At 50.8% G+C, this 27,305-nt stretch overlaps 2 protein-coding genes across 2 annotated transcripts in view; both read left to right on the forward strand.

Moving 5' to 3' along the window:
* The window catches only part of LOC142929761 (NXPE family member 4-like), a 31,016-nt gene extending 23,507 nt beyond the window's left edge, over window positions 1-7,509 (forward strand). Inside the window, exons 4-5 of the mRNA XM_076071598.1 lie at window positions 4,512-4,733; window positions 6,143-7,509. Coding sequence (XP_075927713.1) covers window positions 4,512-4,733; window positions 6,143-6,675 — 755 coding nt within the window. The 3' untranslated portion in view covers window positions 6,676-7,509. The remainder of the gene's footprint in view (window positions 1-4,511; window positions 4,734-6,142) is intronic.
* LOC116948535 (sonic hedgehog protein-like) overlaps window positions 1-27,305 on the forward strand; it is a 128,671-nt gene that overhangs the window by 95,479 nt on the left and 5,887 nt on the right. The window contains exon 2 of the mRNA XM_076071586.1: window positions 24,809-25,070. Within this exon, the coding sequence (XP_075927701.1) occupies window positions 24,809-25,070 (262 nt within the window). The remainder of the gene's footprint in view (window positions 1-24,808; window positions 25,071-27,305) is intronic.

Raw genomic sequence — 27,305 nt, forward strand, 5'->3', positions numbered from 1 at the left:
TCAGTAATACCATTTAGTAAAATAGTTATTGCATGGCACGCATTTATATTACTTCTAAAAGTATTAAATGTGATCAGAAATACCATTTAGTAAAATAGTTATTGCATGGTACGCATTTATATTACTTCTAGAACTAACAAATGTGATCAGAAATACCATTTAGTAAAATTGTTATTGCATGGCACGCATTTATATTACGTCTAAAAGTATTAAATGTGATCAGAAATACCATTTAGTAAAATAGTTTTTGCATGGCACGCATTTATATTACTTCTAAAAGTATTAAAATGTGATCAGAAATACCATTTAGTAAAATAGTTATTGCATGGCACGCATTTATATTACTTCTAAAAGTATTAAATGTGATCAGAAATACGATTTAGCAAAAATAGTTATTGCATTGCACGCATTTATATTACTTCTAAAAGTGTTAAATGTTATCAGAAATACCATTTTGTAAAATAGTTATTGCATGGCACGCATTTATATTACTTCTAGAAGTAATAAATGTGATCAGAAATACCATTTACTAAAATAGTTATTGCATGGCACGCATTCATATTACTTCTAAACGTATTAAATGTGATCAGAAATACCACTTAGTAAAATAGTTATTGCATGCCACGCATTTATATTACTTCTAAAAGTAATAAATGTGTCCAGACGTGTAAAAGATAACGAGGCCGGAGTTGCCGTTGCTCAGGTGTACTGCCTGGCGTGAGGGTTGCCGTCTCTCCACATATCCACAAGGTCAAAGCAATTGATGATGCCTAATAGTGCTTGGACAGAGGGGTGATAAGGCTGCATATGGATCCTATCTAATTGGTAGTTGATGGTGCAATTAATGTCACCACTCAAGAAGACCACCTCGTTCATCTTAACGTCGTCTAAGGCCGCGTGCGGGGATCTGAAAACCTCAATCTCTCTTGGCCTACTACAGGAGCGTACACATTGATATATACAAATGTATGTCCCCATTATCGAGGTTTCAACCTTTAACAACCGGCCCGACATAATGTCGTTCTCGCTGAGAGACTCTGGGCGAAGGACAGGAGAGAGTAGGATCATGACCCCCTGCAGCGCTCAGGTTCATTCCATTGCTAAAGAAGGTGTCACCTTTCCAAGCCCTTCTGCCAGTCGGCCTGTTTGGCACAATCTGTGTGCGTGTCCTGCAGACAAGCAAAACCTACTCATTTTTGAGTCAGTCAAAGAAAGCAGCCCTCTTATTAATTGCCCTGCACCCATTCACGTGTATGGGGGCACCTGAGAGCTGGTCCACGAGGGGAGGGGGAGAGAAGAGACAGAAAAAAAAGAGACCAAAGGCAACATGAAGACGGGCAGCCTCTATGCATCTGTTACAATCCCGCACACTCGAGACACCCATTTCCTGAGCCTGTACTTATTCTTTGTCAGGCCCTCCTCTGAGGAGTCCCTCCGGGCGAGCTGAGGTGACACAATACATCTCTGTCGATCTGGACAAAAAAGCTCCCACATCAACCCCCTTTTTCCCTTAGTTCCTCTCAAAAAACGTGCCATGTCGTCTGCGGTGTGTAGTGACATTGCAGGATGTCACTGCTGTGCCGGCCAAAGAGAGGCACGGCATGCGATGTAACAACATCGTGGACACCACTATGATGTGGGTGTAGTACCGGCCCTAGAAGGGCTCGGTGAGCGCTGGTTGATAGCGCTCGGTGGCATCGCGCTTGGCGTGCAGTGCCAGCCCTACAGGATAGGGTGTGGGTGTGCCAGGGTTACTAAAGGCCATGGCACCCTGGTTGACCCGAGAGGACACGTGACCGGTTAATCTACAGGGGGCCCCAAGTGGGGGGCTAGGGGTGGTCACGCGGTCCGGGTCTAGATCCTGCTCGAGGATTCTGGAAGGTGGTCGTGGCCAAGGGCGGAGCCAGCCACGCCGCAGAGAATATAAACCGGGTTCCCCAGAGGGACCGGCGTTGTTGTTCATCTGGAAGAAATCTTCGTCTACGTTCTACGTTCTACCGAGTTTCCAACTTGTGATCCGGTCCGTAGTATCTAGTTACGTTGTGATTAGTGTAGTTAGCGTGGTGGCTTACTACCATAGGTTGTTATTCTGTTAAGGGGCAGTTACCCCGTGTGTTGGTGTTGAATGAATGTATTGCCTCCAAGAGTACTTCTGCGACTTAGTTGAACTCACTACAGGTGTATTAATCGCGTATCAATCTCCCCTGACCCGGAACACGAGGTGCATCCAGGGTAAGAAACTCATCACCATCACTCCCAAGATCTGAGTCAAGAGACCTATACAGGGAGGGAGTGGAAGAGACCTAAAACATGGACTGATCCGGGAGGCTGAGAGGCTGCACCGAATCCATCCAGGTGCTGTGGCTCAGATATTGCAGTCATGGGCTTAGGGGCCTCATCCACAGCATCTAGGCCAAGAACAGCCCTCATTTCGGAGCGTGAGGCCATACCTCACGCTCACAGTTTTCATGCCCACAGGCATGACATCCTCCCCTCCTGACTTCAGGCCCCTAAGCCCATGACTGACTTCAGGAGGGGAGGATGTCATAAACCAAGTCATAAACCAAGTCAAAACTTCAGCTACCTTATAAGCACACAGCCTTTTTTTTACCATTTTCATTGCCCCCGTGCAGTGAACCACCGCTTCCCCCGAACCCTCAACATAACTAAAGACGGATTAACTTAGCCTCGTCGTGGCTCCCTGCTTGGCTCCTCCCCCCAACCTTAACCTTAGCCCCGCACGCCGTCGTGGCTCCTTGCTTGGCTCCTCCCCTCCCCCCCACCTTAACCTTAGCCCCGCACGCCGTCGTGGCTCCCTGCTTGGCTCCTCCCCTCCACCTTAACCTTAGCCCCGCACGCCGTCGTGGCTCCCTGCTTGGCTCCTCCCCTCCACCTTAGCCCCGCACGCCGTCGTGGCTCCTTGCTTGGCTCCTCCCCCCCACCTTAACCTTAGCCCCGCACGCCGTCGTGGCTCCCTGCTTGGCTCCTCCCCCCCACCTTAACCTTAGCCCCGCACGCCGTCGTGGCTCCTCGCTTGGCTCCTCCCCCTCACCTTAACCTTAGCCCCGCACGCCGTCGTGGCTCCTCGCTTGGCTCCTCCCCCTCACCTTAACCTTAGCCCCGCACGCCATCGTGGCTCCCTGCTTGGCTCCTCCCCCCCACCTTAACCTCGCTCCTTGCTTGGCTCCTCCCCCCCACCTTAACCTGTATATAATCTCGGGTGTCTCAGAGCTCCCCACTTGATACAGCTGTCTTGCTGCGACTGTTCCAGCTGAAGACGGAAGCTTGTGTTGCCTCCGAAACGTCGTAATTTGATTTGCTTGATTTCTTTCATTGTGATTTTGTTTTACCTACGTCACTTTACCGAAAAAAAAACAAAGAGTGAATCATTGCAGTCACGAAAGCTTCAAATCTAGAAGCAGGCGTCAGGTTCAAGATCGAACCGACGACCTCCTGCATACCAGGCGAAGTAATTAACATCGCCAAGCCACATGAAAACTACAAGTATACAGCAGACGTCAGGTCGGGATCGAACCCACGATCCCTTGCGTACCAAGCGAGGTAGTTAACATATCCTAGCCAACGTCATGATGAGAGAGAGAGGCATGCAACCTAGAAATATACAGCAGCAGGCATCGTCAGGGTCGGGACCAAGCACTCGACCTCCTGTATACCAGGCGATGTAGTTAACATCACCTAGCCACCGTGGTGATGAGAGAAAGAGAGGCAGATTCCAAATATACAGCAGGTGTCAGGGTCAGGATCGAACCCATGACCTCCTGCATACCAGGCGAGGTAATAAATATCCTAGCCACATGCAAACTACAAATATACAGCAGCAGGCGTCAGGTTGGGATCGAATCCACGACCTCCTGCATACCAGGCAAGCTAGTTAACATCTCATAGCCAGATGCAAACTACAAATATACAGCAGAAGACATCAGGGTCAAGATGGAACCCACGACCTCATACATACCAGGCAAGGTAGTTAACATCTCCTAGCCACCATGGTGGTGAGAGAGAGACGCAGACTCCAAATATACAGCAGTAGGCATCAGGGTTGGGATCAAACCCACGACCTCCTGCATACCAGGCGAGGTAGTTAACATATCCTAGCCACATGCAAACTACAAATATAAAGCAGGCGTCAGGTCGGGATCGAATCCACGACCTCCTGCATACCAGGCAAGGTAGTAACATCTACTAGCCAGATGCAAACTACAAATATACAGGAGCAGGCATCAGAGTCAGGAACGAACCCATGACCTACTGCATGCAATGCGTGGTAATTAACATATCCTAGCCAAATGCAGACTCTAAATATACAGCAGCAGGTATCAGGGTCAGGATCGAACTCAAGACCTCCTACATACCAGGCGAGGTAGTTAACATCTCCTAGCCGCCATGGTGGTGAGAGAGAGAGAGACGCAGACTCCAAATATACAGGAGGTGTCCGGATCGACCCCACGACCTCCCGCACACCAGGTTGACGATTGTCTTCCGGGGGACAGGAGTTCCGCAAGAAACGCCCCCGAAGAGGTGTTCGCCCGGGTTGGGCGCGCCAAGACCCAGCGGCTTTTACCTCCAGGGTGTTTGGCGGTCCACCGTGTGCAGTGCGAGGAGCTTCGACACCCCAGCGAAGGTCACCGACTGCCTGCGGCACAGGGAGGTGTACCTGTTCGGAGACTCCACCATCAGGCAATATATGGAGTACCTCGAGACGTTCGTCAAAGGTAAAGGGGCGCGGGGCGGGCGGGGGGGGGGGGGCTCCGCCGATGGCGATCGTCCTCGTTGCGCCGTTGTTATTCACGATACAAATTGGTTTGTTTCTGGGGGGTTAGATTGCGAAAGTGTGTGTGTCGTTAGAACCACAGTCGCCACCACCCCCGACACAGCCAATCAGTAAGGAGGGTTGTCAGGTAAGCAAAACGTGGTGCCAATTAGTTACTAGTACAACTTTAACTCGGTTGTGTGTTGGAGAGTAAACCAACTGCATAACTTACAAATAGAGTGTAGTGTATATTAGTGTCGTGTGTAGTTTATTGTATTGTGTAGTGTAATGTATAGCAGTGTAATGTATAGTGTAGTGTATAGTGTAATATACTAGTTCAGCACTAACCAGCTATGTGTTGGAGAGTAAACTCACTTCAACATTTACAAATAGAGTGTAGTATATATTAGTGTAGTGTCTAGGTTATTGTATTGTATAGTGTAATATACTAGTTCATCACTAACCAGCTATGTGTTGGAGAGTACACTCACTTCAACATTTACAATTGGAGTGTAGTGTATATTAGTGTCGTGTGTAGTTTATTGTATTGTGTAGTGTAATGTATAGCAGTGTAGTGTATAGTGTATTGTATAGTGTAATATACTAGTTCAGCACTAACCAGCTATGTGTTGAAGAGTACACTCACTTCAACATTTACAATAGGAGTACCGTGACATTGCGCTGGTGATTTACCAGAATTGTTAATTTTGGTACTGGCCCCGTTCTTAGAGCACGAGGCTATCGTGACGGAGCTCTGTTTGAATGTCCTGAAAATGCACTGTTTGTGGGAATCATAATCACTACTAATAGCATCAATACAAGATATTGACTCTCTCGCCTGATATGGAGGAGGTCGTGGGTTCGATCCCGACTCTGACGCCTGCTGCTGTATATTTGGAGTTTACGTGTCTCTCTCTCATCATAATCACGGTGGCTAGGAGATGTTAACTACCTCGCCTGGTATACAGGAGGTCGTGGGTTCGATCCCGACCCTGACGCCTGCTGCTGCTGCTGTATATTTGGAGTTTGCGTCTTCTCCTGATGGTCACGTTGATTTGTCTCCGGGTCCTCCGGTTTCCCCTCCTCTTTTGGAAACACGCGTTCAGACTATTTGGCTACTGCTATAAATTTCCACTTAAAAAGCCACCTCGTTGAGCTACCATTTGTGGCCAGGTTACTTCTAATTAGGAGCAAAATCGCTCGGTGGGCCCGAACTGGCGAAATTAAAAAAAGCCAAAAGAGTAAAACATAAATCAATTAAATCATCATCATATGCCTGATCGATGCACTGCAGAATATCTACTGTAACGGCGATGCAATCTTAATATGCGGCGCGTGCTGAGGTTACTCACTGTGTCCGTGCCTGTGCAGCTTTGAAACGTGTCGACTTTCACAAATCCGGACGGCACCAACCGAAGTTGGCAATCGACGCAAGAAACAACATCAAGCTCGCTTGGTTCTGCCACGCCTACCCATTTGTCACGGCGTCATACACCCTCAAGGAAGACGTCCAGCACATCGCCCGTCGCATCGACAGGATGTCCGGCGGGAGCCGCGTGGCAGTGGGCATCAGCCTGGGCGCTCACTTCACCGCCTTCCCTCTGGAGGTTTTTCGCACGCGAATGCGGAACATTGGCGGGGCCGTCGAGAGGCTGCTGCGGAGGAGCCCCCAGACCAGGGTCATCATCAAGTTGGCCAACACGCGCGACGCGAACAACCCCGAGATGTTCAACAACTGGAGCACGTTCAGGATGAATGAAATCACCCTGGACGCGTTCCGGGGTGCGAACGTGGCCTTTGTCGACGCATGGGACATGACCGCGTCGGTTAACTCGGCTCAAATTCACCCCAGCAAGGCGATAGTGAAGAGTCAAGTCGACCTGTTTCTCTCGTACATTTGTTAGATTTTTCTCACGCCACGGTTTTTTGTGTTCACTCCCTATGAATGACAAATCGAACAAATTTCTATATTTAGTTTTTTCTTTCAACTTCCATGGTGAAATCGTTTGCCCACGACCCGGGAGGACGTGTCTGTTTAATTGTGTGTTGTGTGGTGAAATGTGATTCATGATGAAGATTGTTGCGAATAATTATGTCGGGATGTGTATGTATGTTGACCGTCACCTCGCCTGGCACAGGTGACGTCACCTCGTGGCGAATGGCGGCTATTGGTTGAACTTCTTTTGCATCATACGTAGCAAACCGTGGCTAATCGAAGGTGCGGGGGAAGGACAACGAACAAAAGATAACAACAATACGCAGATTCGGTTTAACGTATAGGCTTTCGCGACCAATATTATTCATAATTAAGGTTTTTGGGTTAGATCGCATAGGTATAAATGTTGTGTCGTAACCCTCCACCACCCGCCACAGCCAGTAAAGGTTTGTGAAACGTTCCAAATTTTTGTATTCAAATTGTAAATATTTGGGCTTTAGTTTAACACGCATTCGTGACCAATATCATCCATGAAGGAGTTGTTTTGGTTTGATCGCAATCTAACCCAAACACCTCTATGGTGCATTTGGGATTGACTCTCGAGCAAATCGGTGGGATGAAGTAGTAAACCAATTGTCGCGTGGTTTACGTGACGAACCTCACTGGCTGGGTCGGGTGATAGAGGGTTATGGCGCATTTATGCTTATGCAATATAACCCAAACAACCTTTATTATTAATAATCAGATTGTGTATGTGGCCAGTCCACCCTGTCCCCTCTCTTCCCATTGGGAATCCGGTCAAGCGGGGGGGGGGGGGGGGGGAGAACAGGTTGGGGAGGGGGCTGCGGGGTTGGGAAACAGCAAAACACTTCCTTTAAAGAGTCCCCTTCAGAAGGGCAAATTGTGTATCTGCAACAGTGATCAGAGACACCCTCAATGTCACAACAACATCGCAGCTGAATTCATGGGCACGGAATCGGCCAAAATCTCAATTATGATGACAGCCACTTATGATATTTAACAGCATTTTAACGAACATATTCTTTTAAAAACAGTTAAAAAGAAACACGTCTAACATCTCTCGCGCTTCCTACAGCCCCTGCTAATACTGCGTAAACGAAACGATACAAAGTGCTTACACAATGAATAATAAAGAAATCCAAATTTTAAATCAAATTAAAGTAATTCAATTAAATTGGGGAAATCATATGTTAATGGCAATAAACATACAAAACAATACGTCTTTCTTATACTGGAATAGGGGACGTAACGTCTGCATGAACCCCTGTCAAACCGTATGGTTTATCCCGTATTCTTATACATGGAAATTGAGATTTCAGGTCCATACGACGTACAGCCGTTTTAATACGGGCAAACAAAATAAAAATGTGTCTTTGTGTTTCTCCCTTGTGATGGGACTTTGCAGACCAATTCAGACCTTATTGGTCACCCCGTGCCCCTAATAAATATCAACGTTCAAACTACAAATTCCCATCACAAGGGAGAAACTCATACAAAGAGACACAATTATTATTTTTGTTGCCCGTATTAGAATGGATGTACGCCGTATGGACCTGAAAGCTCAATTTCCCTGTACAAGAATACGGGGTAAACCGTATGGGTTGACAGGTATGGGTGGCTCCATGGGTGGTGAGTGTGTGGTTCTCTGTTTCATGAGTCGATGGGTCTGTGTGGTGAGTCTGTGGTTCTCTGTGTGGTGAGTCTGTGGGTCTGTGTGGTGAGTCTTCAGTCTCTGTGTGGTGAGTGTATGGGTCTCTAGTGCAGGGTAGTGTAGTGCAGGGTAGTGTAGTGCAGGGTAGTGTAGTGCAGGGTAGTGCAGTGCAGGGTAGGGCAGGGCAGTGCAGGGCATGGCAGGGCAGTGCAGGGCAAGGCAGTGCAGGGCAGTGCAAGGCAGGGTAGTGCAGGGCAGTGCAGGGTAGTGCAGTGCAGGGCAGTGCAGGGCAGTGCAAGGCAGGGCAGTGCAGGGTAGTGCAGTGCAGGGTAGTGCAGTACAGGGTAGTGCAGTGCAGGGTAGTGCAGTACAGGGTAGTGCAGTGCAGGGTGGTGCAGTGCATGGTAATGCAGTGTAGTGCAGGGTAGTGCAGTGCATGGTAATGCAGTGTAGTGCAGGGTAATGCAGTGCACGGTAATGCAGTGCAGGGTAGTGCAGTGCAGGGTAGTGCAGGGTAGTGTAGTGCAGTGCAGGGTAGTGCAGGGTAGTGTAGTGCAGGGTAGTGTAGTGCAGTGCAGGGTAGTGCTGTGCAGGGTAGTGTAGTGCAGGGTAGTGTAGTGCAGGGTAGTGTAGTGCAGGGTAGTGTAGTGCAGGGTAGTGTAGTGTTGTGCAGGGTAGTGTAGTGCAGGGTAGTGTAGTGCTGTGCAGGGTAGTGTAGTGCAGGGTAGTGTAGTGCAGGGTAGTGTAGTGCAGGGTAGTGTAGTGCAGGGTAGTGTAGTGCTGTGCAGGGTAGTGTAGTGCTGTGCAGGGTAGTGTAGTGCAGGGTAGTGTAGTGCCGGGTAGTGTAGTGCTGTGCAGTGTAGTGTAGTGCAGGGTAGTGTAGTGCAGTGCAGGGTAGTGTAGTGCAGTGCAGGGTAGTGTAGTGCAGTGCAGGGTAGTGTAGTGCAGTGCAGGGTAGTGTAGTGCTGTGCAGGGTAGTGTAGTGCTGTGCAGGGTAGTGTAGTGCTGTGCAGGGTAGTGTAGTGCAGTGCAGGGTAGTGTAGTGCTTGGTAGTGCAGTGCGCCACGCTAGTCCGGGAGGACGTGCGGGGGCGTGGTTCGAGGGGACGAGGAGGGGACTGGTGGTGGTGGGGGGGTAGAGGGGGGGGGGCTCTATTTAGTGAGATCGACCCCCCCCCCATTACCACCCCACAACCCCCAACCCTCTCGCATCTCGCGCAGACGCTCGCTTCGATCGGCGCTCCCGCGAGGGCAGCTGCGGCAGAGCCGCTGCTGCTGCTGCGTTCTTCTGACGTTACACCACTCAGACAAAGGTGCCCTGTGTAGCCTGCGCAGGCTGCTGGGGCAAGTGGTGTTCGCGAGTAGCACGGTACCCATGAAGGCTGGCACATGTATATGTACACGTGTGCTGAACTTGCTAATCGGAGGTTCGGGGTAATGACAACTCATTAAACACACACACACACACAACGGCACAAGGAGGGTTTGGGTGGCGAGCACCACGCCCAGCCGCCTTTGTCTCCCCAGTGGCGATGTTTACACATCGCACCGCATACTCATTTTGAGGCTGAGTCGACCTAGGGGAGGCCCAGGACCGTTCAGATGATCGTCACCGGTGTCGCCTGAGAGTGCAGCGCCGCTGCACTTCCGCTACCCACACTACACGCACACTTGCACGCAAACACACATCACTCACACATCTACTCACAATCATCTCACACACACACGTCTATCGGGGGATTGGTGGGGGGGGGATTGGTGGGGGGGGGATTGGTGGGGGGGGGTTGGTGGGAGGGGGGATTGGTGGGGGGGGGGGGTGGGAGGGGGGATTGGTGGGGGGGGGGATTGGTGGGGGGGTCGCAAGACCTCCAGTCTGTGAAAACTCGGCCCCGACAGGAAGCGGCCCCGGGACTTGTGTCGCCCGCTCCGTGGTGCCCGGGCGGACCGATCGCGCCGCCGCTCCCGCGTGACATCCTCCTGCTCCTCCTGCTGCTCCTCCTGCTCCTGCTCCTCCTCCTGCTCCTCCTTCTCCTCCTGCTCCTCCTCCTCCTGCTGCTCCTCCTCCTGCTGCTGCTGATGTCCACGCGGTGGTCAGAGCTCAGAGATCGGCTTTCGTGAGCTCGCCCAACGGACCCTACGAGAGGCATGCGGACGGACGAGGCAGATCATCTCCCCAGCAGCAGCAGAGAGAGGGTGTTTGCGCGTATGGCGCTATACGAGTACCTGGGGCCCTGCATGAGGGAGACAAAGGCGGCCGGGACTTGGTGTTGGCCAACCACCGATTGTGTGCCGGCCTTAGTAGGTGTGTGATGTGTGTGATGTGTGTGATCAGTGCAGGATTACCCTAGTAGCAAAAGTAGCTATATACGTAGTAGCTACGGGCCCCGCACTTTCAAAAGCCAAGCGCTAAATACTTTCAAGCTATCAATCCCGGTTCAGTGATTCTGCACTTGCTCTATTACTATAGTACTATACTGCCTTCAACTTTTATGAACGACTGGGTGTTTAAGGTTAGCGATTTGTCATATTATCTGGCTGTATAGCAGATGAAAAAAATACTTTACTACGCAAGTTAAAATTACTTTACGCAAGTTAAAAATGTGTTTCATTATTAATATTTTTAAATATATATTTAGGGCCCCTTTATAAGATACTAGTGGGAATTACCCGGCGTTGCCCGGGGGAAATTTTTTTCAAAAACTTCATTTAAAAACACAACATATACATACACAATTACTAAGCTATTGTGAAAGCCCGGCGTGCCGTATGTCTGTCCATTTGTCCGTTAACAAAATTATAAGAGGCTTACAGAAGTCCAAAAAGTGACAGAAAGTGGGAGGTAAATAGTTGATCAAAAAGGTTTCTAAAAATTGTCGACACTCTCCTCCCTCAAAAAATATATTTTTCCCCCGCGTAGGCATACTATATATACCTAAATACCCTACATACAGTACAGTGAGTAGTATCTAGTGACTATATAATAGTCTCTGACTCTACAGTAGTATCTACTGACTATATAGTAGTATCTACTGATTCTATAGTAGTATCTGCTGACTCTATAGCAGTAGCTACTGACTTTATAGTAGTATCTACTGACTCTATAGTAGTATTTACTGACTCTATAGTAGTATCTACTGACTCTATAACAGTATCTACTGACTGTATAGTAGTATCTACTGACTCTATAGTAGTATCTACTGACTCTATAATAGTCTCTGACTCTATAGTAGTATCTACTGACTCTATAGTAGTATCTACTAACTCTATAGTAGTATCTACTGACTATAGTAGTATCTACTAACTCTATAGTAGTATCTACTGACTATAGCAGTATCTACTAACTCTATAGTAGTATCTACTGACTCTATAGCAGTATCTACTGACTCTATAGTAGTATCTACTGACTATATAGTAGTATCTACTGACTCTATAGTACTATCTACTAACTCTATAGCAGTATCTACTGACTCTACAGTAGTATTTACTGACTCTATAGTAGTATCTACTGACTCTATAGCAGTATCTACTGACTGTATAGTAGTATCTACTGACTCTATAGTAGTATCTACTTACTATATAGCAGTATCTACTGACTCTATAGTAGTATCTACTGACTGTATAGGAGCATCTACTGACTCTATAGCAGTATCTACTAACTGTATAGTAGTGTCTATTGACTCTGTAACAGTATCTACTAACTCTATAGTAGTATCTACTGACTGTATAGTAGTAACTACTAACTCTATAGCAGTATCTACTGACTCTATAGTAGTAACTACTGACTATAGTAGTATCTACTGACTCTATAGTAGTATCTACTGACTCTATAGTAGTATCTGCTAACTCTATAGTAGTATCTATTGATTCTATAGTAGTATCAGCTGACTCTGTAGTTGTATCTACTGACTTTACAGTAGTATCTACTGAGCTGAGTAGTAGCTACTGACTGTATAGTATCTACTGACCGTAGTAGTATCTAGTGACCTTACAGTCGTAACTACTTACTCTATAGCAGTATCTACTGACTCTATAGTAGTATCTGCTAACGCTGTAGCAGTGTCTGCTGACTATAGCAGTCTCTACTAACTATATTCATATCTACTGACTCTGCAGCAGTATGTACTGACTGTAGTGGAATCTACTGACTGTAGTATTATCTACTGACTCTATAGTAGTATCTCCCGACTCTATAGTAGTAACTATTGACTCTGCAGTAGTATCTAATGACTATAGTAGTACCTACTGAATCTGTAGTATAATCTATTGACTCTATAGTAGTATCTACTGACTATAGCAGTATCTACTTACTCTATAACAGTATCTGCGTGCTTTGGCGCTGCCCTGTGCTTATAAAAGAATAAATTGTTCATTTAACTACATTACATTTGACGGATGGGAAAAATAAATCGCGATTTGTCGGATGGTGGCTTATCGCGACGACCATGTGTAGTTTGTTGAAACGTAAAGCCAGCAGTTGTGTCCACACAGACGCACACAGACGCACACAGACACACAGACAGACAGACAAATATGACTTTCATAGGTAAGATGCTACAGGCCCGCACTAGCTTAATCCGGCACTATGTGTGTGTGTGTGGTGTGTGTGTGTGGTGTGTTTGTGGGTGTGTATGTGGTGTGTGTGTGGTGTGTGTGTGTGTCGTGGGGTGTTGATTGCGAGCTGATGATTAATTGTAATTGGCCGGGTAGAGCCTGGTTGTTAGGTGAATTAGAAGTTTAGCGGTTGTTGTAAGTAGGCATTCCTAAATTATGTCAAGGTGTTGTGTTGCGTCTTTTAACACTGATACTTTGAGGGCACCATGGTGGCGAGATGTTAACTACCTCGCCCGGTATACAGGAGGTCGTGGGTTCGATTCCGACCCTGACGCCTGCTGTATATTTGGAGTTTGTGTGTTTATTTTTTTCTCCCCGTGGTTGCGTGGAATTTTTCTCCGGGTCCTCCGGTCTTCTCCATATGTAGAATCAACATCACGCGCTTGGCGAATTTGACTGCTATAAATGTCCTCGTGATGATAAGCACTTCGTTGAGGCTATGATTTGTGATTGGCCAGGTCGCTTCTGAAAAACAGCTGCATAGCTCAGCGGTGGCCTTACCTGGTAAAATCAAGAAAACTTAGTTTAGTTTTAGTTTAATGTCAATTTCGATTCTCGTGGAGCGTCCATCCGGGCTCCTCATCACAAGCACCACGGACAGCAACCACGGTGGCCGGGAGAACGCGGTTCATGATGATGGTGGTGGTGGTTGCGTTGGTGGTGATGGCGATGATAATGACTATGGTGGTAGTTCTGATGCCGATGGCGGTAATGATGGCAATAACGGTGGTGGTAATGATGCTGATGGTGGGGATGATGATGCTGACGGTGGTGATCGTGATAATGGCGAAGATGATCCTGATGGCAATGATGGCGATGCTGATGGTGGTGATGGTGGTGGTTTAGTGGGGAGCGGTAGTGTAGCGGTTAGCGGACTGCGCTACGAACCTGGCGACCCGATTTCGAGTCCCGCTCACGGCCAACACCATCAGTGGCGATTATCTGAACCGGTCTTGGTCATCCCCTAGGTCGACTCAGCCTCAAATGAGTACCTGATGCGATGTATTAAAATCGCCACTGAGGAGACAAAGGCGGGAGAGGGGAGAGGGGAGGGGGAGAGGGGAGAGGGGGGAGAGGGGAGGAGGGGGGGAGGGGGAGAGGGGTGGGGGAGAGGGGAGGGGGGAGGGGAGAGGAGGAGGGGGAGGGGGAGGGGGGAGGGGGAGAGGGGAGAGGGAGGGGGAGAGGGAGAGGGGAGGGGGGAAGGGAGAGGGGAGAAAGAGAGAGGCCCTGGTGGAGCGGAGAGGGTGAAGAGGGGAGAGAGAGGGGAGAGTGAGAGAGAGGGGGGGTGAGTGTTGGAGGCAGGAGGAGGTTCGCGCCCCAGCGCTGCGTGGCATGAGAGCTGTGCGGGCGAGAGGGAGGCGAGGGAGGGAGAGGTACAGTGAGAGGGGAGTTAAATATAGACGCGCGCGTGCACACACAGCCAGCTCTGGGCGGTGGAGGCGCCAGAGACGGGAGAGGGGACGGCGGGAGAGAGTGGACGGGGCGAGAGAGGCGATGGGGAGAGGTGGAAGAGGGAAGAGGGGACGGGGAGAGAGGAAACTGGGGGGGGGGAGAGAGGAGACGGGGGACGGGGGGAAAGGGGGGGCGGGGGAGAGGGGGGGAGAGGGGGGGAGAAGGGGGGGGGAGAGGGGGGGGAGGGGGGGAGTGGAAAAACATCGCCGCTAGGAAGACAAAGGCGGCACGGGCGTGGTGCTGGCCACCCACCCCTTCATACGCCTTGCCTGCCTTCACAGGTGCTGCTCGCTAACAGCACGTGCAAACCCCGACAGCCTGAATCAGAATGTGTATTTATACTGGAGAAATCCGATGAGCTATGAAGCTCTTTTTTTACAAATGTCCCGTAAAGTCTGTCGGGGTGGGGGGGGGGTGGTGATTTTCCTCTTATTTTGTGAGTGTGCAGAGTTTGTGGGTTCTCTCTCCGTGGTTTCCCCTGGGTTCTCCGCCTGTTGCTCCCCGGTATTCTCCAGACGTTCCATGATCAACGAACAACACACAAACAACACACAAACAACACACATATCCTGCGAATACTCCCACCCACCACCCCACCCCCACTTCGGATGACGCAGCGACAATCTCCGCCTCTACTGCGGGACCCCCTCCCGCATCCCCAGGGTTGGTGGGTCACACGCGAGGGCCGATGCCGCCACCTACCGAGGGGATGATGATGATGGTGATGATGGCACAGCAAGTGGGGTCACTCCCGTGTGTACGGTGCGTGGATTGAGTTAACAACTCGTGGGTCGCCCCTCGCCCTCAGATGCTCGGGGTCTCCCCCCCTTCCCCCCCCCCCACGTGTACCTTTGGAGTTGGCCACCTCCCATCAGCACGTTCGGCTACGTACGGTGCGAAGATACGGCATGTTCTACATACGCACGGTACACGCAGTTGAACAACCACACCGGTCAGTTGCCCTGCCTTATTACAGACCAATTCAGACGTTATAGGTCACCCCGTGCCCCTTATAAATCTCAACGTTCATCCTACAAAGTCCCATCACAAGGTAGAAACACGAGCAAATAGACAAAAAAATATCAGCCAAAATGTGTGCCCGTGTTGAAGCGGCTGTACGGACCTGAAGACTTGATTCCCATGTACAAGAACACGGGGTTGAACCGCGTGCATTGACAGGGATAGACATTATGACGACGTTGACCCACGCCTCTGGTCGTCGCACCTGATAGGCTCGCAGCGGTGACGTCACCTTTCCTCCCTTCAGCACGATTCTGGCAAATCGCCTGATGAAGCTGCTGGTTGCTGTTGTTGTGATCACCGGCGAAACGTCACTCTACTGTTACTGGAATTATAAATGGTGTGGCTTTACCCTCCAACACACCACATCAGCTGTGCTGCAGTAGCAACTAATTGGCACGTTTTGTTTGGGTCACGGGACTTACTGATTGGCTGTGTCGGGTGGTGGCGGGTTTAACGATGCATTTATATTTTTTTATTTAAAGCTTTCGTGACTGCAGCGATTAATATTCTTGGTTCTTTCGGTAAAGTCACCACGTAGAAGGGAAACAATACAATAATTTAAAGAAATATATATATAAAACTATAAAATTCTCACGACGTTTCGACTGCAACACAAGCATTCATCATTGTTTCCCTTCGACGTGACTTTACCGAAAGAACCAAGAATATGATACATTTACATTAACGCGATCTAACCACCCCCCTCCCCTCTATTGTGAACATGGAGTGGGTCAAACATTCACAATATAGAACCACGGAGCTCGGGCAATTGTTGGGAACGCCGTTTGCTAGCTGCGATTTTTTGGTTTTTCTCTCTCCCCCCCCCCCCCCGAGGCGATGTGCAGCGAGCGGTGTGCAGCTCCATGGTTAGTGAGAGGGGAGTTTTAGCCGAGCCAGAGAGAGAGAGATCAAGAGAGATACATCTACAGAGAGAAGTATATGAGAGAGCGTGAGAGTAAGGAGGTGAGTGATGGAGAGAGGGACGGAGTTGAGGAATAGCGGAGGGACGGCCAGACAGAGTGCGGGTAGGGGGAGGGGGGTGGGGAGTGCAGAGAGTGACGGAGAGCGAGGAGGAGAGCAGAGAGCCATGGGGAGAGAGTGGGAGAGAGCGCGCGGGAGTAGCCTGTCAGGTCTCATCAGGGCACAGCGCGCCCGCTATCGACTCGTGGGCATATGGAGCACCCCCCCCCCCCACGCACATCCATCCTCAGCCGTGGGGGCTCCCCCCTCCGCCTCCTCCTCTAGCCGTGGCGGGAGGCGTGGTTGATGCGGGCGGAGGGGGGTCTCCACTCTGCCCAGGGTGACATTCAGACTCGTCCAGTCGTGAGCCCCGTGGGCCGGACCCGGGGGTTGAAATGGGCCACCCCAAGGACTGTGATGGGCGGCCGCCTGTCCCGCAGCGAGAAGCGCCTCGAGTTTGTGTGGGCTCCCCCTTGTCCTGCGGCGAGCGAGTGTGTGCGTGATGGGCTGCGTTGGCCGGGTCATGTAGCCCGCATGCCCAGCCACCGCATGCCCAAGCAGCTTCTGTTCGGTGGGATGGAGGGGTTGCTAAACTGGCGCAGCACGGGCCGGAGAAGAGATGGAGGCTGATGCGGTACAGAAGGACGTGGAGCTGAGTGGACTTGCCGACGACCGGTACCAGCGGTGTCAAGATCGGCCTCTGTGGAGGAGGCTCGTGAAGGATGCTACTGGGTAAATTGGAGGCAGTCGCCCTCCAACAACAGCGGAGGTCAGAGGGAGCGACGCTCACAATGAGCGGAGCACCAGGCGGATAAAACGCAGCCAGTTCACACGGTAGAGGGCGCAGATGGCGCGTCTGTCATTCATCTCGGTGAACTCACAGCACCTGGGTCTGTCCCGTAGCCTGCCACCACTACTTCACGTGGCCTCACAGTGCACCGAGCCTCGCACAAGCGCCGCGGAGCCGTCAACGCGACGTCGTGGCGAATGGCGGTTGTCGTGTGAGTTTGTCGAACTCGAGACGCTGGATTCGGAGCGCGTTGACTATTGCACCACCGCGCCCCTCTCACTCGCTCACACACTCACACACTTACACACCTACACACCCTATCTGCAGAATGGGGGACTATCGTACACACTGCACACAGAGAGGCGCCCGAGTCGGGAATCGAACCAGTGTGTTCGTGCGGGTAGGCACGGGTGTTACCACTGCGCTGCTGCCGCCCTACCGATCTAACTGCAGATCCTGGCGGTGATGATGCCGTTGATGATTCCGTTGATAATGCTGATGATGGTGCCGCTGATGATGCTGATCCTGCTGATGATGCCGCTGATGATGCCGCTGATACTGCTGATGATGATGCCGCTGATGATGCCGTTGATGATGATGATGCTGCTGCTGCCGCCGATGGAGCCGCTGATGATGATAATGCTGAGACTGTGAGAGGGACCCTCCGAGGTCAGGCGTCGTCTGCCCAGCAGCGAATCTCGCAGAACGTGAGTGGCACCCGCCGTGTCGGTCTCTTGACCTCATGACCTTGACCTATCCACAGCCCTACACGGCAGTGGCTACATCGGTAAACGTGTTGTGCTTGTGTTGAACCAATGGTCTAAGCGAGCCTGACATTGCTGATGAGACGCTAAATGTAGAAACTGGTCTAGAGTTGTACTTGTATTGAACCATTCGTCGAAGCGAGCCTGTCACTGCTGATGAGATACTGAATGTAGACACCGGTTCAGAGTTGTATTTGTGTTGAACCAACGGTGCAAGCGAGCCTGTCACTGCTGATGAGACACCGAATGTAGCAACCGGTCTAGATTTGTGCTTGTGTTGAACCAATGTTCTAAGCGAGCCCGCCACTGCTGATGATACACTGAATGTAGAAACTGGTTCAGAATTGTATTTGTGTAGAACCAATTGTCCCAGCGAGCCTGACATTGCTGATGAGAAGATGATTGTGGAAACCGTCCAGATGTGTGCTTGTGTTGAACCAATGGCCTAAGCGAGCCTGACACTGCTGACGAGTCACTGAATGTAGAAAACCAGTTCAGAGTTGTACTTGTGTTGAACCAATAGTTCCAAGCAAGCCTGACATTGCTGATGAGACGATGAATGTAGAACCGGTCCAGAGCTGTGCTTGTGTTAAACCAATGGTGCAAGCGAACCTGACACTGCTGATGAGATACCGAATGTAGAAACCGGTCTAGATTCGTGCTTGCGTTGAACCAATCGTCTAACCGAGCCTGACACTGCTGATGAGAAACTGAATGTAGAAACCGGTTCAGAATTGTATTTGTGTTGAACCAATGGTCCCAAGCAAGCCTGACATTGCTGATGAGACGATGAATGTGGAAACCGGTCCAGAGTTGTGCTTCTGTTCAACCAATGGTGCTGGGTTACTGCGCCACTTCCAGAAGGAAGGCCGTGCGTGTGGTTTACGGGATGTGTGAGGACTACGGTACTTATACTGTTCATGTGGAGAGGAGGAGGAAGGAGGAGGGGGAGGAGAAGGTGGGAGGAGGATGCTGTGAGTGTGAGTGCTCGGTGCACGCCAGGATCGGGTAAACCACGCGAGAGTTTGGAACAGCGCATGGAGGGAGGGCGAGGCGAGGGGGAGGCTGGGGTTGGTGGATCACGCGTGAAGGGTGGACGGATCGGACGAAACAACTTGGAGGGTCAAATGAGCTGTGTGTGAGGGGGGTGGCGTGTATGCTCGTAGATCGCACAGGTGGTGGTGGTGGTGCATCTGCCAGTCATCTCAGGCGGTCAACCCACGGCACCTGCTGGCTCTGTACCGTGACCTCCTGTCAGCGAGCCATTCACCCTTCACGTGACCTCAAAGTGGACCTGGCCTGGCACAGGCGTCGTGGTGACGTCACCGCCACTTAGTAGCAGATGGCGACTGTTGTTGTTGTTGTGTTCTCGCTAGCAGCACTTGCCCCAAAAGCCTGCGTAGGCTACATGGAGGATCTTTGATTTTTCTGATTTAGGGTTCGTTCGTTCGTTCGAGTCTCGGGGTCTCGTCATAGATGTCTGTGCCGTCAACCCTCCTCCACCCAACACAGTCAATGAACAAAGGTGTCACGATGACGAACGAGCGTGCCTATCGATCGCTGCACGTGCACAACGGCGGTGTCAGGGTTTACGGCGAACATTTTATTCGCGCGATCTCGCCAGCAACATATAATAATCATTATGCTTAACGAAAAATACATCAAATTTATCCCGGAGGGCCACAGAGTCGCATGATTCTAACTCCAGGAGGGTGCTGCCTGCCGCTGCATTTTGTGTTCATATGTAAGATGTGTTCAGCCAATCAATGATGAGTTGTGTCTATTATAATTATACACGTGGGAGGAGGAAACCGGAGCATCTGGAGAAAACCCACGGCTTGCGCGAGGGGGCAACGCTCTATCCCCACCACCCCCAACTACAACTCAACTACGACTCAACTTTGACTCAATTACGACTTAATTATGATGACACTATGACTAAATTACGACTCCACTGTGACTCAACTCCGACTTAACTACGACTTGACTATGATGCAACTGTGACTCGTAATAATAATAATTATATTATTGAACGTTGGCCACGAGAGACCCCGCGCCTGTTAAATAACAACCACACCCAGACGGGAGTCGAACTGGAGCGTGACCCCGGAGATTGCGAGTGAACTTGACCGTGAAGCAGGGGAAGAAGAGGGAGGGGAGGGGGGTTACTCATTCCTGGGACTCATTCCCAGGCGACTCCGCCCGGCAGTAGGCCACGTGACGCGGCGAGTAGATCATTAATCGATTCATTTTGAACTGGTTATTATTTATTGGACAGCAGTGGCGGTGGCACGCGCGCCTCACAGCAAGAAGCAACCTGAGTTCAGTTACCGACCCGGGCGGCTTTCTGCGCGAGTGTGTATGGTCTCCCCCTGTTCGGCAGAGTGCGAGCGTGGCTTTGTCAGTGTTGTGAGCGGTCCTGGGCCACCCCTAGGTCGACTAAGCCTCAAATGAGTACTTCGTGTGGTGTTTGAACATCACAAATGGGGAGACAACGGCGGCCGGGCGTGGTCTTGGCCACCCACCCCCTTGTGGTGTTCGCCAACAGCACTTTGGACGCCACAATGAGCGAGATGTCAACTCCCTCGCCTGGTACACAGGAGGTCGTGGGCTCGATCCCGACCTTGACGCCTGCTGCTGCTGCTGTATATTTGGAGTTTGCATGTTCTGCCCGTGGTCGCGTGGATTTTATTATCCGTGTTTTTCCCCTCCACATTTCGAATGATGGTATACATTTCACATGATGAGACACTTCGTTGAGCTATCATTTGTGGCCAGGTCGCTGCTGAGAAAGAGCGGCACTGTATAGCTCAGTGGACCTTACCTGGTAAAATAAAACAGTTAATAGTAATAGTTTTTCTGAGCCCAATAGTCTGCTAAAGGCTACATGTGGGATCATTGTTCGTGTGACAGTGTGTGTGTGTGTGTGGTCCTGGGCCTCCCATAGATCGACTCATATGAGTACTCGGTGCGGTGTGTAAAATATCGCCACTTGGGAGACAAAGGCGGCCGGGCGTGGTGCTGGCCACCCACCCCCTCGTGTGAATAGCAGTGCTAGAAGCACTGCTATTCACACGCTAGGAGCACTGCTATTCAGAATCCGACTATTTATTAATCCTGGAGGAATCCGATGAGCTATGAAGCTCTTTTTCACAGATGTCAAGTCTGGGCGGGTAAGAACGTTACAACAACTATACACAAGTACAAGAAAGGTAAACAATTCACCCAAACACGTACATCACTAAACCATCCCCATCCTGTCAGGCAAAACCCACTGAGGTAGTAACTTATTATTCCACAGCGACCTGCCCACCACCAATTATAGCTCAACAAAGTGGCCACCATCATTTTGGGCATTTAAACAGCGGCAAAATTATTCATGGGGGACACGGCCCCCTCGCGCCCCCCCCCCGCACTCACCCCCTACCCCCCGCGTGAATGTGTAACCCCCCCCCCACCCCGTGGGGGCTCGTCTTGATAGTGAGACTCCTGGCCCCGAGGCCGAGTGAATCATTCATCGCGAGGGGCGCCCCCCGACGGGTGTCGACACCCACCGCTAACCGCCTCTTCCTGCAACACAAAGGCCACCCAGCGTAGCTCGCACGCACTATTGGGGGCCAAGTGGCGTCAGCGAGCACCCGCTACTCTTAACGGGCAGCACGTGCACACCGGGGAGGGGGCTGGGTGGCCAACACCACGCCCGGCCGCCTTTGTCTCCCCAATGCAGATGTTTACACACCGCACCGGGTGCTCATTAAAAACTATTTAAACGTATTTTGATTTAAAGCTTTCGTGACTGCAATAATTCATATTCTTAGCTCTTTCGGTAAAGTCACGTTGAAGGGAAACAATAAAATAATAAAATATATTATGGTCGAAACGTCGTGAGAATTTTTATTGTTTTATATATATTTTATTATTTTATTGTTTCCCTTCAACGTGACTTTACCGAAAGAGCTAAGAATATAATATTAAAACGTAACTATGTTTGATTTAGTTTTACCAGGTAATGATTGTGATCCTCTGAACAGTACGACTGTCTTCTCCGGGAGAGTCACAATGAGTCTCAGGGTGCGTGTTCCATATGGTACAGCAGCTGGGATGCAATACAACTATTTTTTTTATGTTAACAGGTAAGGCCCAATGAGCTATGCAGTTCTTAATCAGAAGCAACCTGGCCACAAATGATAGCTCAACGAAGTGGGATTATCGTGTGGAAACGTATAGCAGCCACATTTGCTAAAACGCGTGACGCTGATTCTAAATGTGGAGGGAAAAACCAGAGGACCCGGAGAAAATCCTACGCGGCCACGGGAAGAGAGAACGAGAGAGACACACAAACTCCAAATATACAGCAGCAGGCGTCAGGGTCGGGATCAAACCCACGATCTGCTGCATGCGTGGCGAGGTGGTTAACATCTCGGTGGTGGAGTCGACGTAGGGGAAGCCGGCCACCGGTTCGGATATCCCCACTGTGTTTCGTGTTTGTTGTCCTTCCCCCGCATCTCCGATTAGCACGGTTGGCTACGTACGGTGCGAAAGAAGTTCAACATACAAACGTTCACATTCTTTGGGACTTTCGGTAAAAGTCACGTAGATAGGCTCAAAGAAAATAACAAAAAAAACGACGATGTTTCGATCGCAACACAAGCGGTCGACCGCTTGTGTTGCGATTTTTTTTGTCATTTTCTTTGAACCGATCTACGTTATTTTACCGAAAGACCCAAAGAAAATTCATCCCTGAAAAGTCAAGATACACGAGTACGCCGGCCCTCTTGATCCGAACCAACCAGCGCTGCCGCTGAGTCAAGGGGCTCACCGTCCCCTATCGTGGCTGTGTTGTGCTGTTGCGATGGCTGTTGTCGAAGCTGCTGTAGCTGTGATTGTTGTCCCGGCCGGAGCGCCTGCCACCGCCTCGAGGTGCCACGCGCCAGCGATGTTGTGCAGGAGATGGGGGGGGGGGGGGATAGAGCTCCCCCTCCTCCCCCGCTGGAGATGTTTCTAGATCCGCCCAGAGAGAGTTGACGGGAGGGGAGGGTGGGAGTTGGGGGGTATGCCCCCCTCTACCTCGTTTACCTCAGCACCGTGGAAAATAGTCGCGGCGTGAATAGCGTGCCAGGGTCCGTGACGTCTCGTGACCAAGCTCCCCCCCCCCACTACCCCCCCCCCCCACCACTTAGCAGAGGCAGGAGACTGACCCCCCCCCCCTACGCTGGACCCCTACAAACAACAGATAATTGTTATGGCTGGCGACCGCGTAGGATGTCAGAATGATGGTGGTGGTGGTGGTTGGAGGCTGTCGCCCTCCAACAACAACGGAGGGCCGAGGAGCGATGCTCACAACAACGAGCGAAGCGCCGGGCGGACAAAACAAAACTTGTTGGCACAGTAGAGGGCACAGGTGGTGCATCGGGCAGTCATCTCAGTCATTCGACCCATGACACCTGGGTCTGTCCCGTGACCTCGTGCCAGCGGGCGTTCGACACGTCACGTGGCCTTAACGTGCACATAGCCTGGCACCAGCACCGTGGTTACGTGACCGCCAATTCGTGGCGAATGGCGGTTGTTGTGTGAGTTTGTCGAACGCGGATGTGTGAACATCGCCAGCACGAGGGAGACAAAGGCGTTCGGGCGTGTTTCTGGTCACCCAGACCCCGTATCCCGTGCTGGCCTTCATAGGTGCTGGCGAACAGCGCTTGGGGCGCCACGATAGACAAGATGTTCACTACCTCTGGTATGCAGGAGGGCGTGGATTCGATCCACGTGCTCCAACCATTAGCTCAGGCTACACGGGGGGGACCTGTGTCTATGTGTACGTGTGTATTATACCTGGTGATGGGGCAGTAGGGGAGAGAGTTTCCGTGCCTGGGCTTATGACCGGCTCAGGTTTGGCAGCAGAGGTCTCAAGCCGAATCAATCTAGTGGTATTATCTTTCTTTACAGCTGCGCAACGCTGTGTAGAAGATAACTGGCCTGTTGCTCCATACAAAAGCTCCGGGTCTTCTCGGCCACGGTCCATGCCCTCCCTTCTCTACGCTTGCGAAACGTGGAGCCCTCTAAATGAACATCTGCGCCGGTTTGAAACATTCAGGCTGGCCTGCCTATAGGATCCATGCTGCATTTAACCAGGCTGGATTGTGTGAGGCGCTCACCCATCCTTGAGAGATCTGGGCAAAGTCCCAACGGTGAGCTCCTCCGGCAAGTGAGCCTGTGCTGGCTGGGTCATGTAGTCCACATGCCCAGTCGCCGCATGCCCAAGCAGCTTCTGGTCGACGAGATAGATGGGGTTAAATGGGCACAGCACGGGCTAGCGAAGACATGGACTGATATGGTACAGGAGAATGCGGAGCTGATTGGACTTGGAGGATGTTCGTGAAGGACGCTGTTGGGAGTTGGAGGCAGTCGCCCTCCAACAACAACGGAGGACAGAGGAGCGACGCTCACAACAACGAGCGGAGCGTCGGGCGGCTAAAACACGGAGAGTTGGCACAGTGGAGTGCACAGCTGGTGCATCTCCCAGCGGTCTCCGTCAACCCATGGCGCAAGTGCCCTGGTGTCGTCACCTCCACTTAGTGGTGAACGACGGCTGTCGCTGTTGTCGTTGTTGCTGTTTTGCACCTGGTACAATTTGTAAATATCGCCAGCACGAGGGAGACAAAGATGGGCGAGCGCGGTGCTTGCCACACCACCCACCCTGGTTGTGCCGCCGTGCCCGGCCTTCGTAGCTACCACTCGCTGACGGCGCTTTTCCCTCGGTAAGCCCGTGAGCAGCTACACGAGGGGACGACGGGATGACGGACTTCTGCCTTTTGTCGCTTTTGCCCCGCAAGCGCTGCAAGGACCGTCTCAACTCGCTCGCCATCTCGGTGATGAACCAGTGGCCCGGCGTGAAGCTGCGCGTGACCGAGGGCTGGGACGAGGACGGCCACCACTCGGACGAGTCGCTGCACTACGAGGGGCGCGCCGTGGACATCACCACGTCGGACCGCGACCGAGCCAAGTACGGCATGCTGGCGCGCCTGGCGGTCGAGGCAGGCTTCGACTGGGTCCACTACGAGTCCAAGGGTCACGTGCACTGCTCCGTCAAGGCCGGTAGGGCTCGCTCGTGCACGTGTCTGTGTGTGACGTGGAGAGGGGTAGTGTAGCGGTTAGCGCGCTGCGCTATGAACCTGGCGACCCGGGTTCGATTCCCGCTCACGGCCAACACCAGTGACGATTATCTGAACCGGTCCTGGGCCTCCCTTGGGTTGACTCAGCCTCAAATGGGTACCTGGTGCGGTGTGTAAACATCGCCACTAGGGAGACAAAGGCGGCCGGGCGTGGTGTTGGCCACCTACTCCTTCGTGTGCCGTGACGGCCTTTATAGGTGCTTGCTAACAGCACTTGTCCCTACAGTCTGTTAAGCCTATACGGGAGATCTTTGTCATTGTCTTTGTTTGTGACGTTGGCTGTGACATCACACAGTGATATTCGTATGAAGGGACTTCTCTACTTATGAACGAGTTAGGATCCAGAGGTAAGTGGATTTGTTCGTAAGTCCAACTTTACTCCTGTTAATTCCAAACACGTTGTACGGCATGTCCACTAAACACGAGGAATTGCTTTAAAGTTGTATAATCCCCTGTAGATGTAGACGCCACCACCGCCATCTCTTTCGCGGCAGTTGAACTTACGACCATCTCTAACTTTTCATGTCGAATGTTCGTAAGTAGAGGAGTCCATTTATTCTAGATTTGAAGCTTCCGTGACTGCAAGAATCCATACTCTTTGGTTCTATTCGGTAAAGTCACGTAGGTAAAAAATAAAATAACAAAAACCGTGATTTTTGTTATTTAATTTTTTAACTACGTGACTTTACCGAATAGAACCAAAAAGTATGAGTCCATTTATACCGTATATGGCCCAGCTCCTCGTTTAATGCGGTAGATGCGTTCCTGAAAAAGTGCCGTGTCAAGCAAATATCATTTTTTACCATAATGTAACGATAACGTTCGGCGAAATCCGATGCACTACTACTATGCGCACATGGTGAGATGGCCGGACAAATTATTTTTGTGTTTAGTGTTTTGTCCTTCCCCCCCCCGCACCTCTGATTGGCACGGTTGGCTACATACAATATGAACGTTACTGTATCATGCGACGCATTTGTATCAAACTGCTAAGCCGCGCAGCTCAACAAAGTAGTTAGAAACCGCATTATAACGGGACGCATTCCGCGTTGTAACGGGTCGTGTTCCTCATTATAACGGCCCGCGTTCTCCGTTATAATGGGGCGCGTGCTGTGTTGTGTGAAAAGTGTTCCCGAATGGCAGAACCACCGCGTTATAGCGAAAACGCGTTGCAATGTGAACATCACGTGTTAACCGTGGACTTGCCATATGTATACACAGCAACACTATATACTGTATACTATATACTGTATACTTGTAATAGGCGACATTTCTGGGGCAATGGCCCTCCCTCAGAGCCCCATATAGAGGCCAGAGGGTCAGAGTGGACACCACGGCTTGATGGGTAAGTAGTGTTTTGTTTTTACGTCCTGTGAACGTAACCGTTGGTCCCTCACTCCGGGAAGTCCAGACGTCCAGACAGCCAGCAAAACTTTTCGTATCGTAATACAGTTTGAAATATGTTCGTTGCTTTATTTATATTTTTATTAACCTTAATGTTACATTGACGCATCGTGTCCATTTTACAAATCATGCGGGTTACACGGCCTGGGGTAGTGGGCGAATGGTGGGCGGGGTGGCGTGGTTCGAGTGACATCTCCACGCAGATGTGGGCGGTGACGTCACATCCGTGCAATAGTCAATCAGGAATGAGTACCCGGTGCAATGTGTAAAACATCGCCACTTGGGACATCAATGCGGTCGGGCGTGGTGCTGACCACCCACCCTCTCGTGCTAGGGGCACTGATAGGGGCACTGATATTCAGAATCAGTATTAATACTGGAGGAGGAATCCGATGAGCTATATAAGATAGTTTTCACAGATGTCCAGTAAGGCGCACGGGGTAAGAACGTTACCACAACAAACAGCACAACACACGATGGTAGTGTAAAGTACAAGAAAGGTACACACATAATACACACAATGGACAGGAAGGACATGACGTACATTATGCACATTATGCACATGCATAATGTACGTTGACTCGTTAAACCCCCCCCCCCCCCCCCCCCACACATTGTGCAAGAGCGCAGAAGTGTGGTCACCACATCTACGCCTCTGTATAAGGAACGAAACAGTTAGACTTCTCCACAAATCTGGCTGTCGCCTGATCAAGCTAGTTGTAATTACTGGCGAAACGTCGTACTCAGGTTGTAA

The sequence above is a fragment of the Petromyzon marinus genome, chromosome 34 (genome assembly GCF_048934315.1).
Source record: "Petromyzon marinus isolate PM22_M1 ecotype Great Lakes invasive population chromosome 34, UKy_Petmar_22M1.pri1.0, whole genome shotgun sequence".
NCBI classification, from domain to species: Eukaryota; Metazoa; Chordata; class Hyperoartia; order Petromyzontiformes; family Petromyzontidae; genus Petromyzon; species Petromyzon marinus.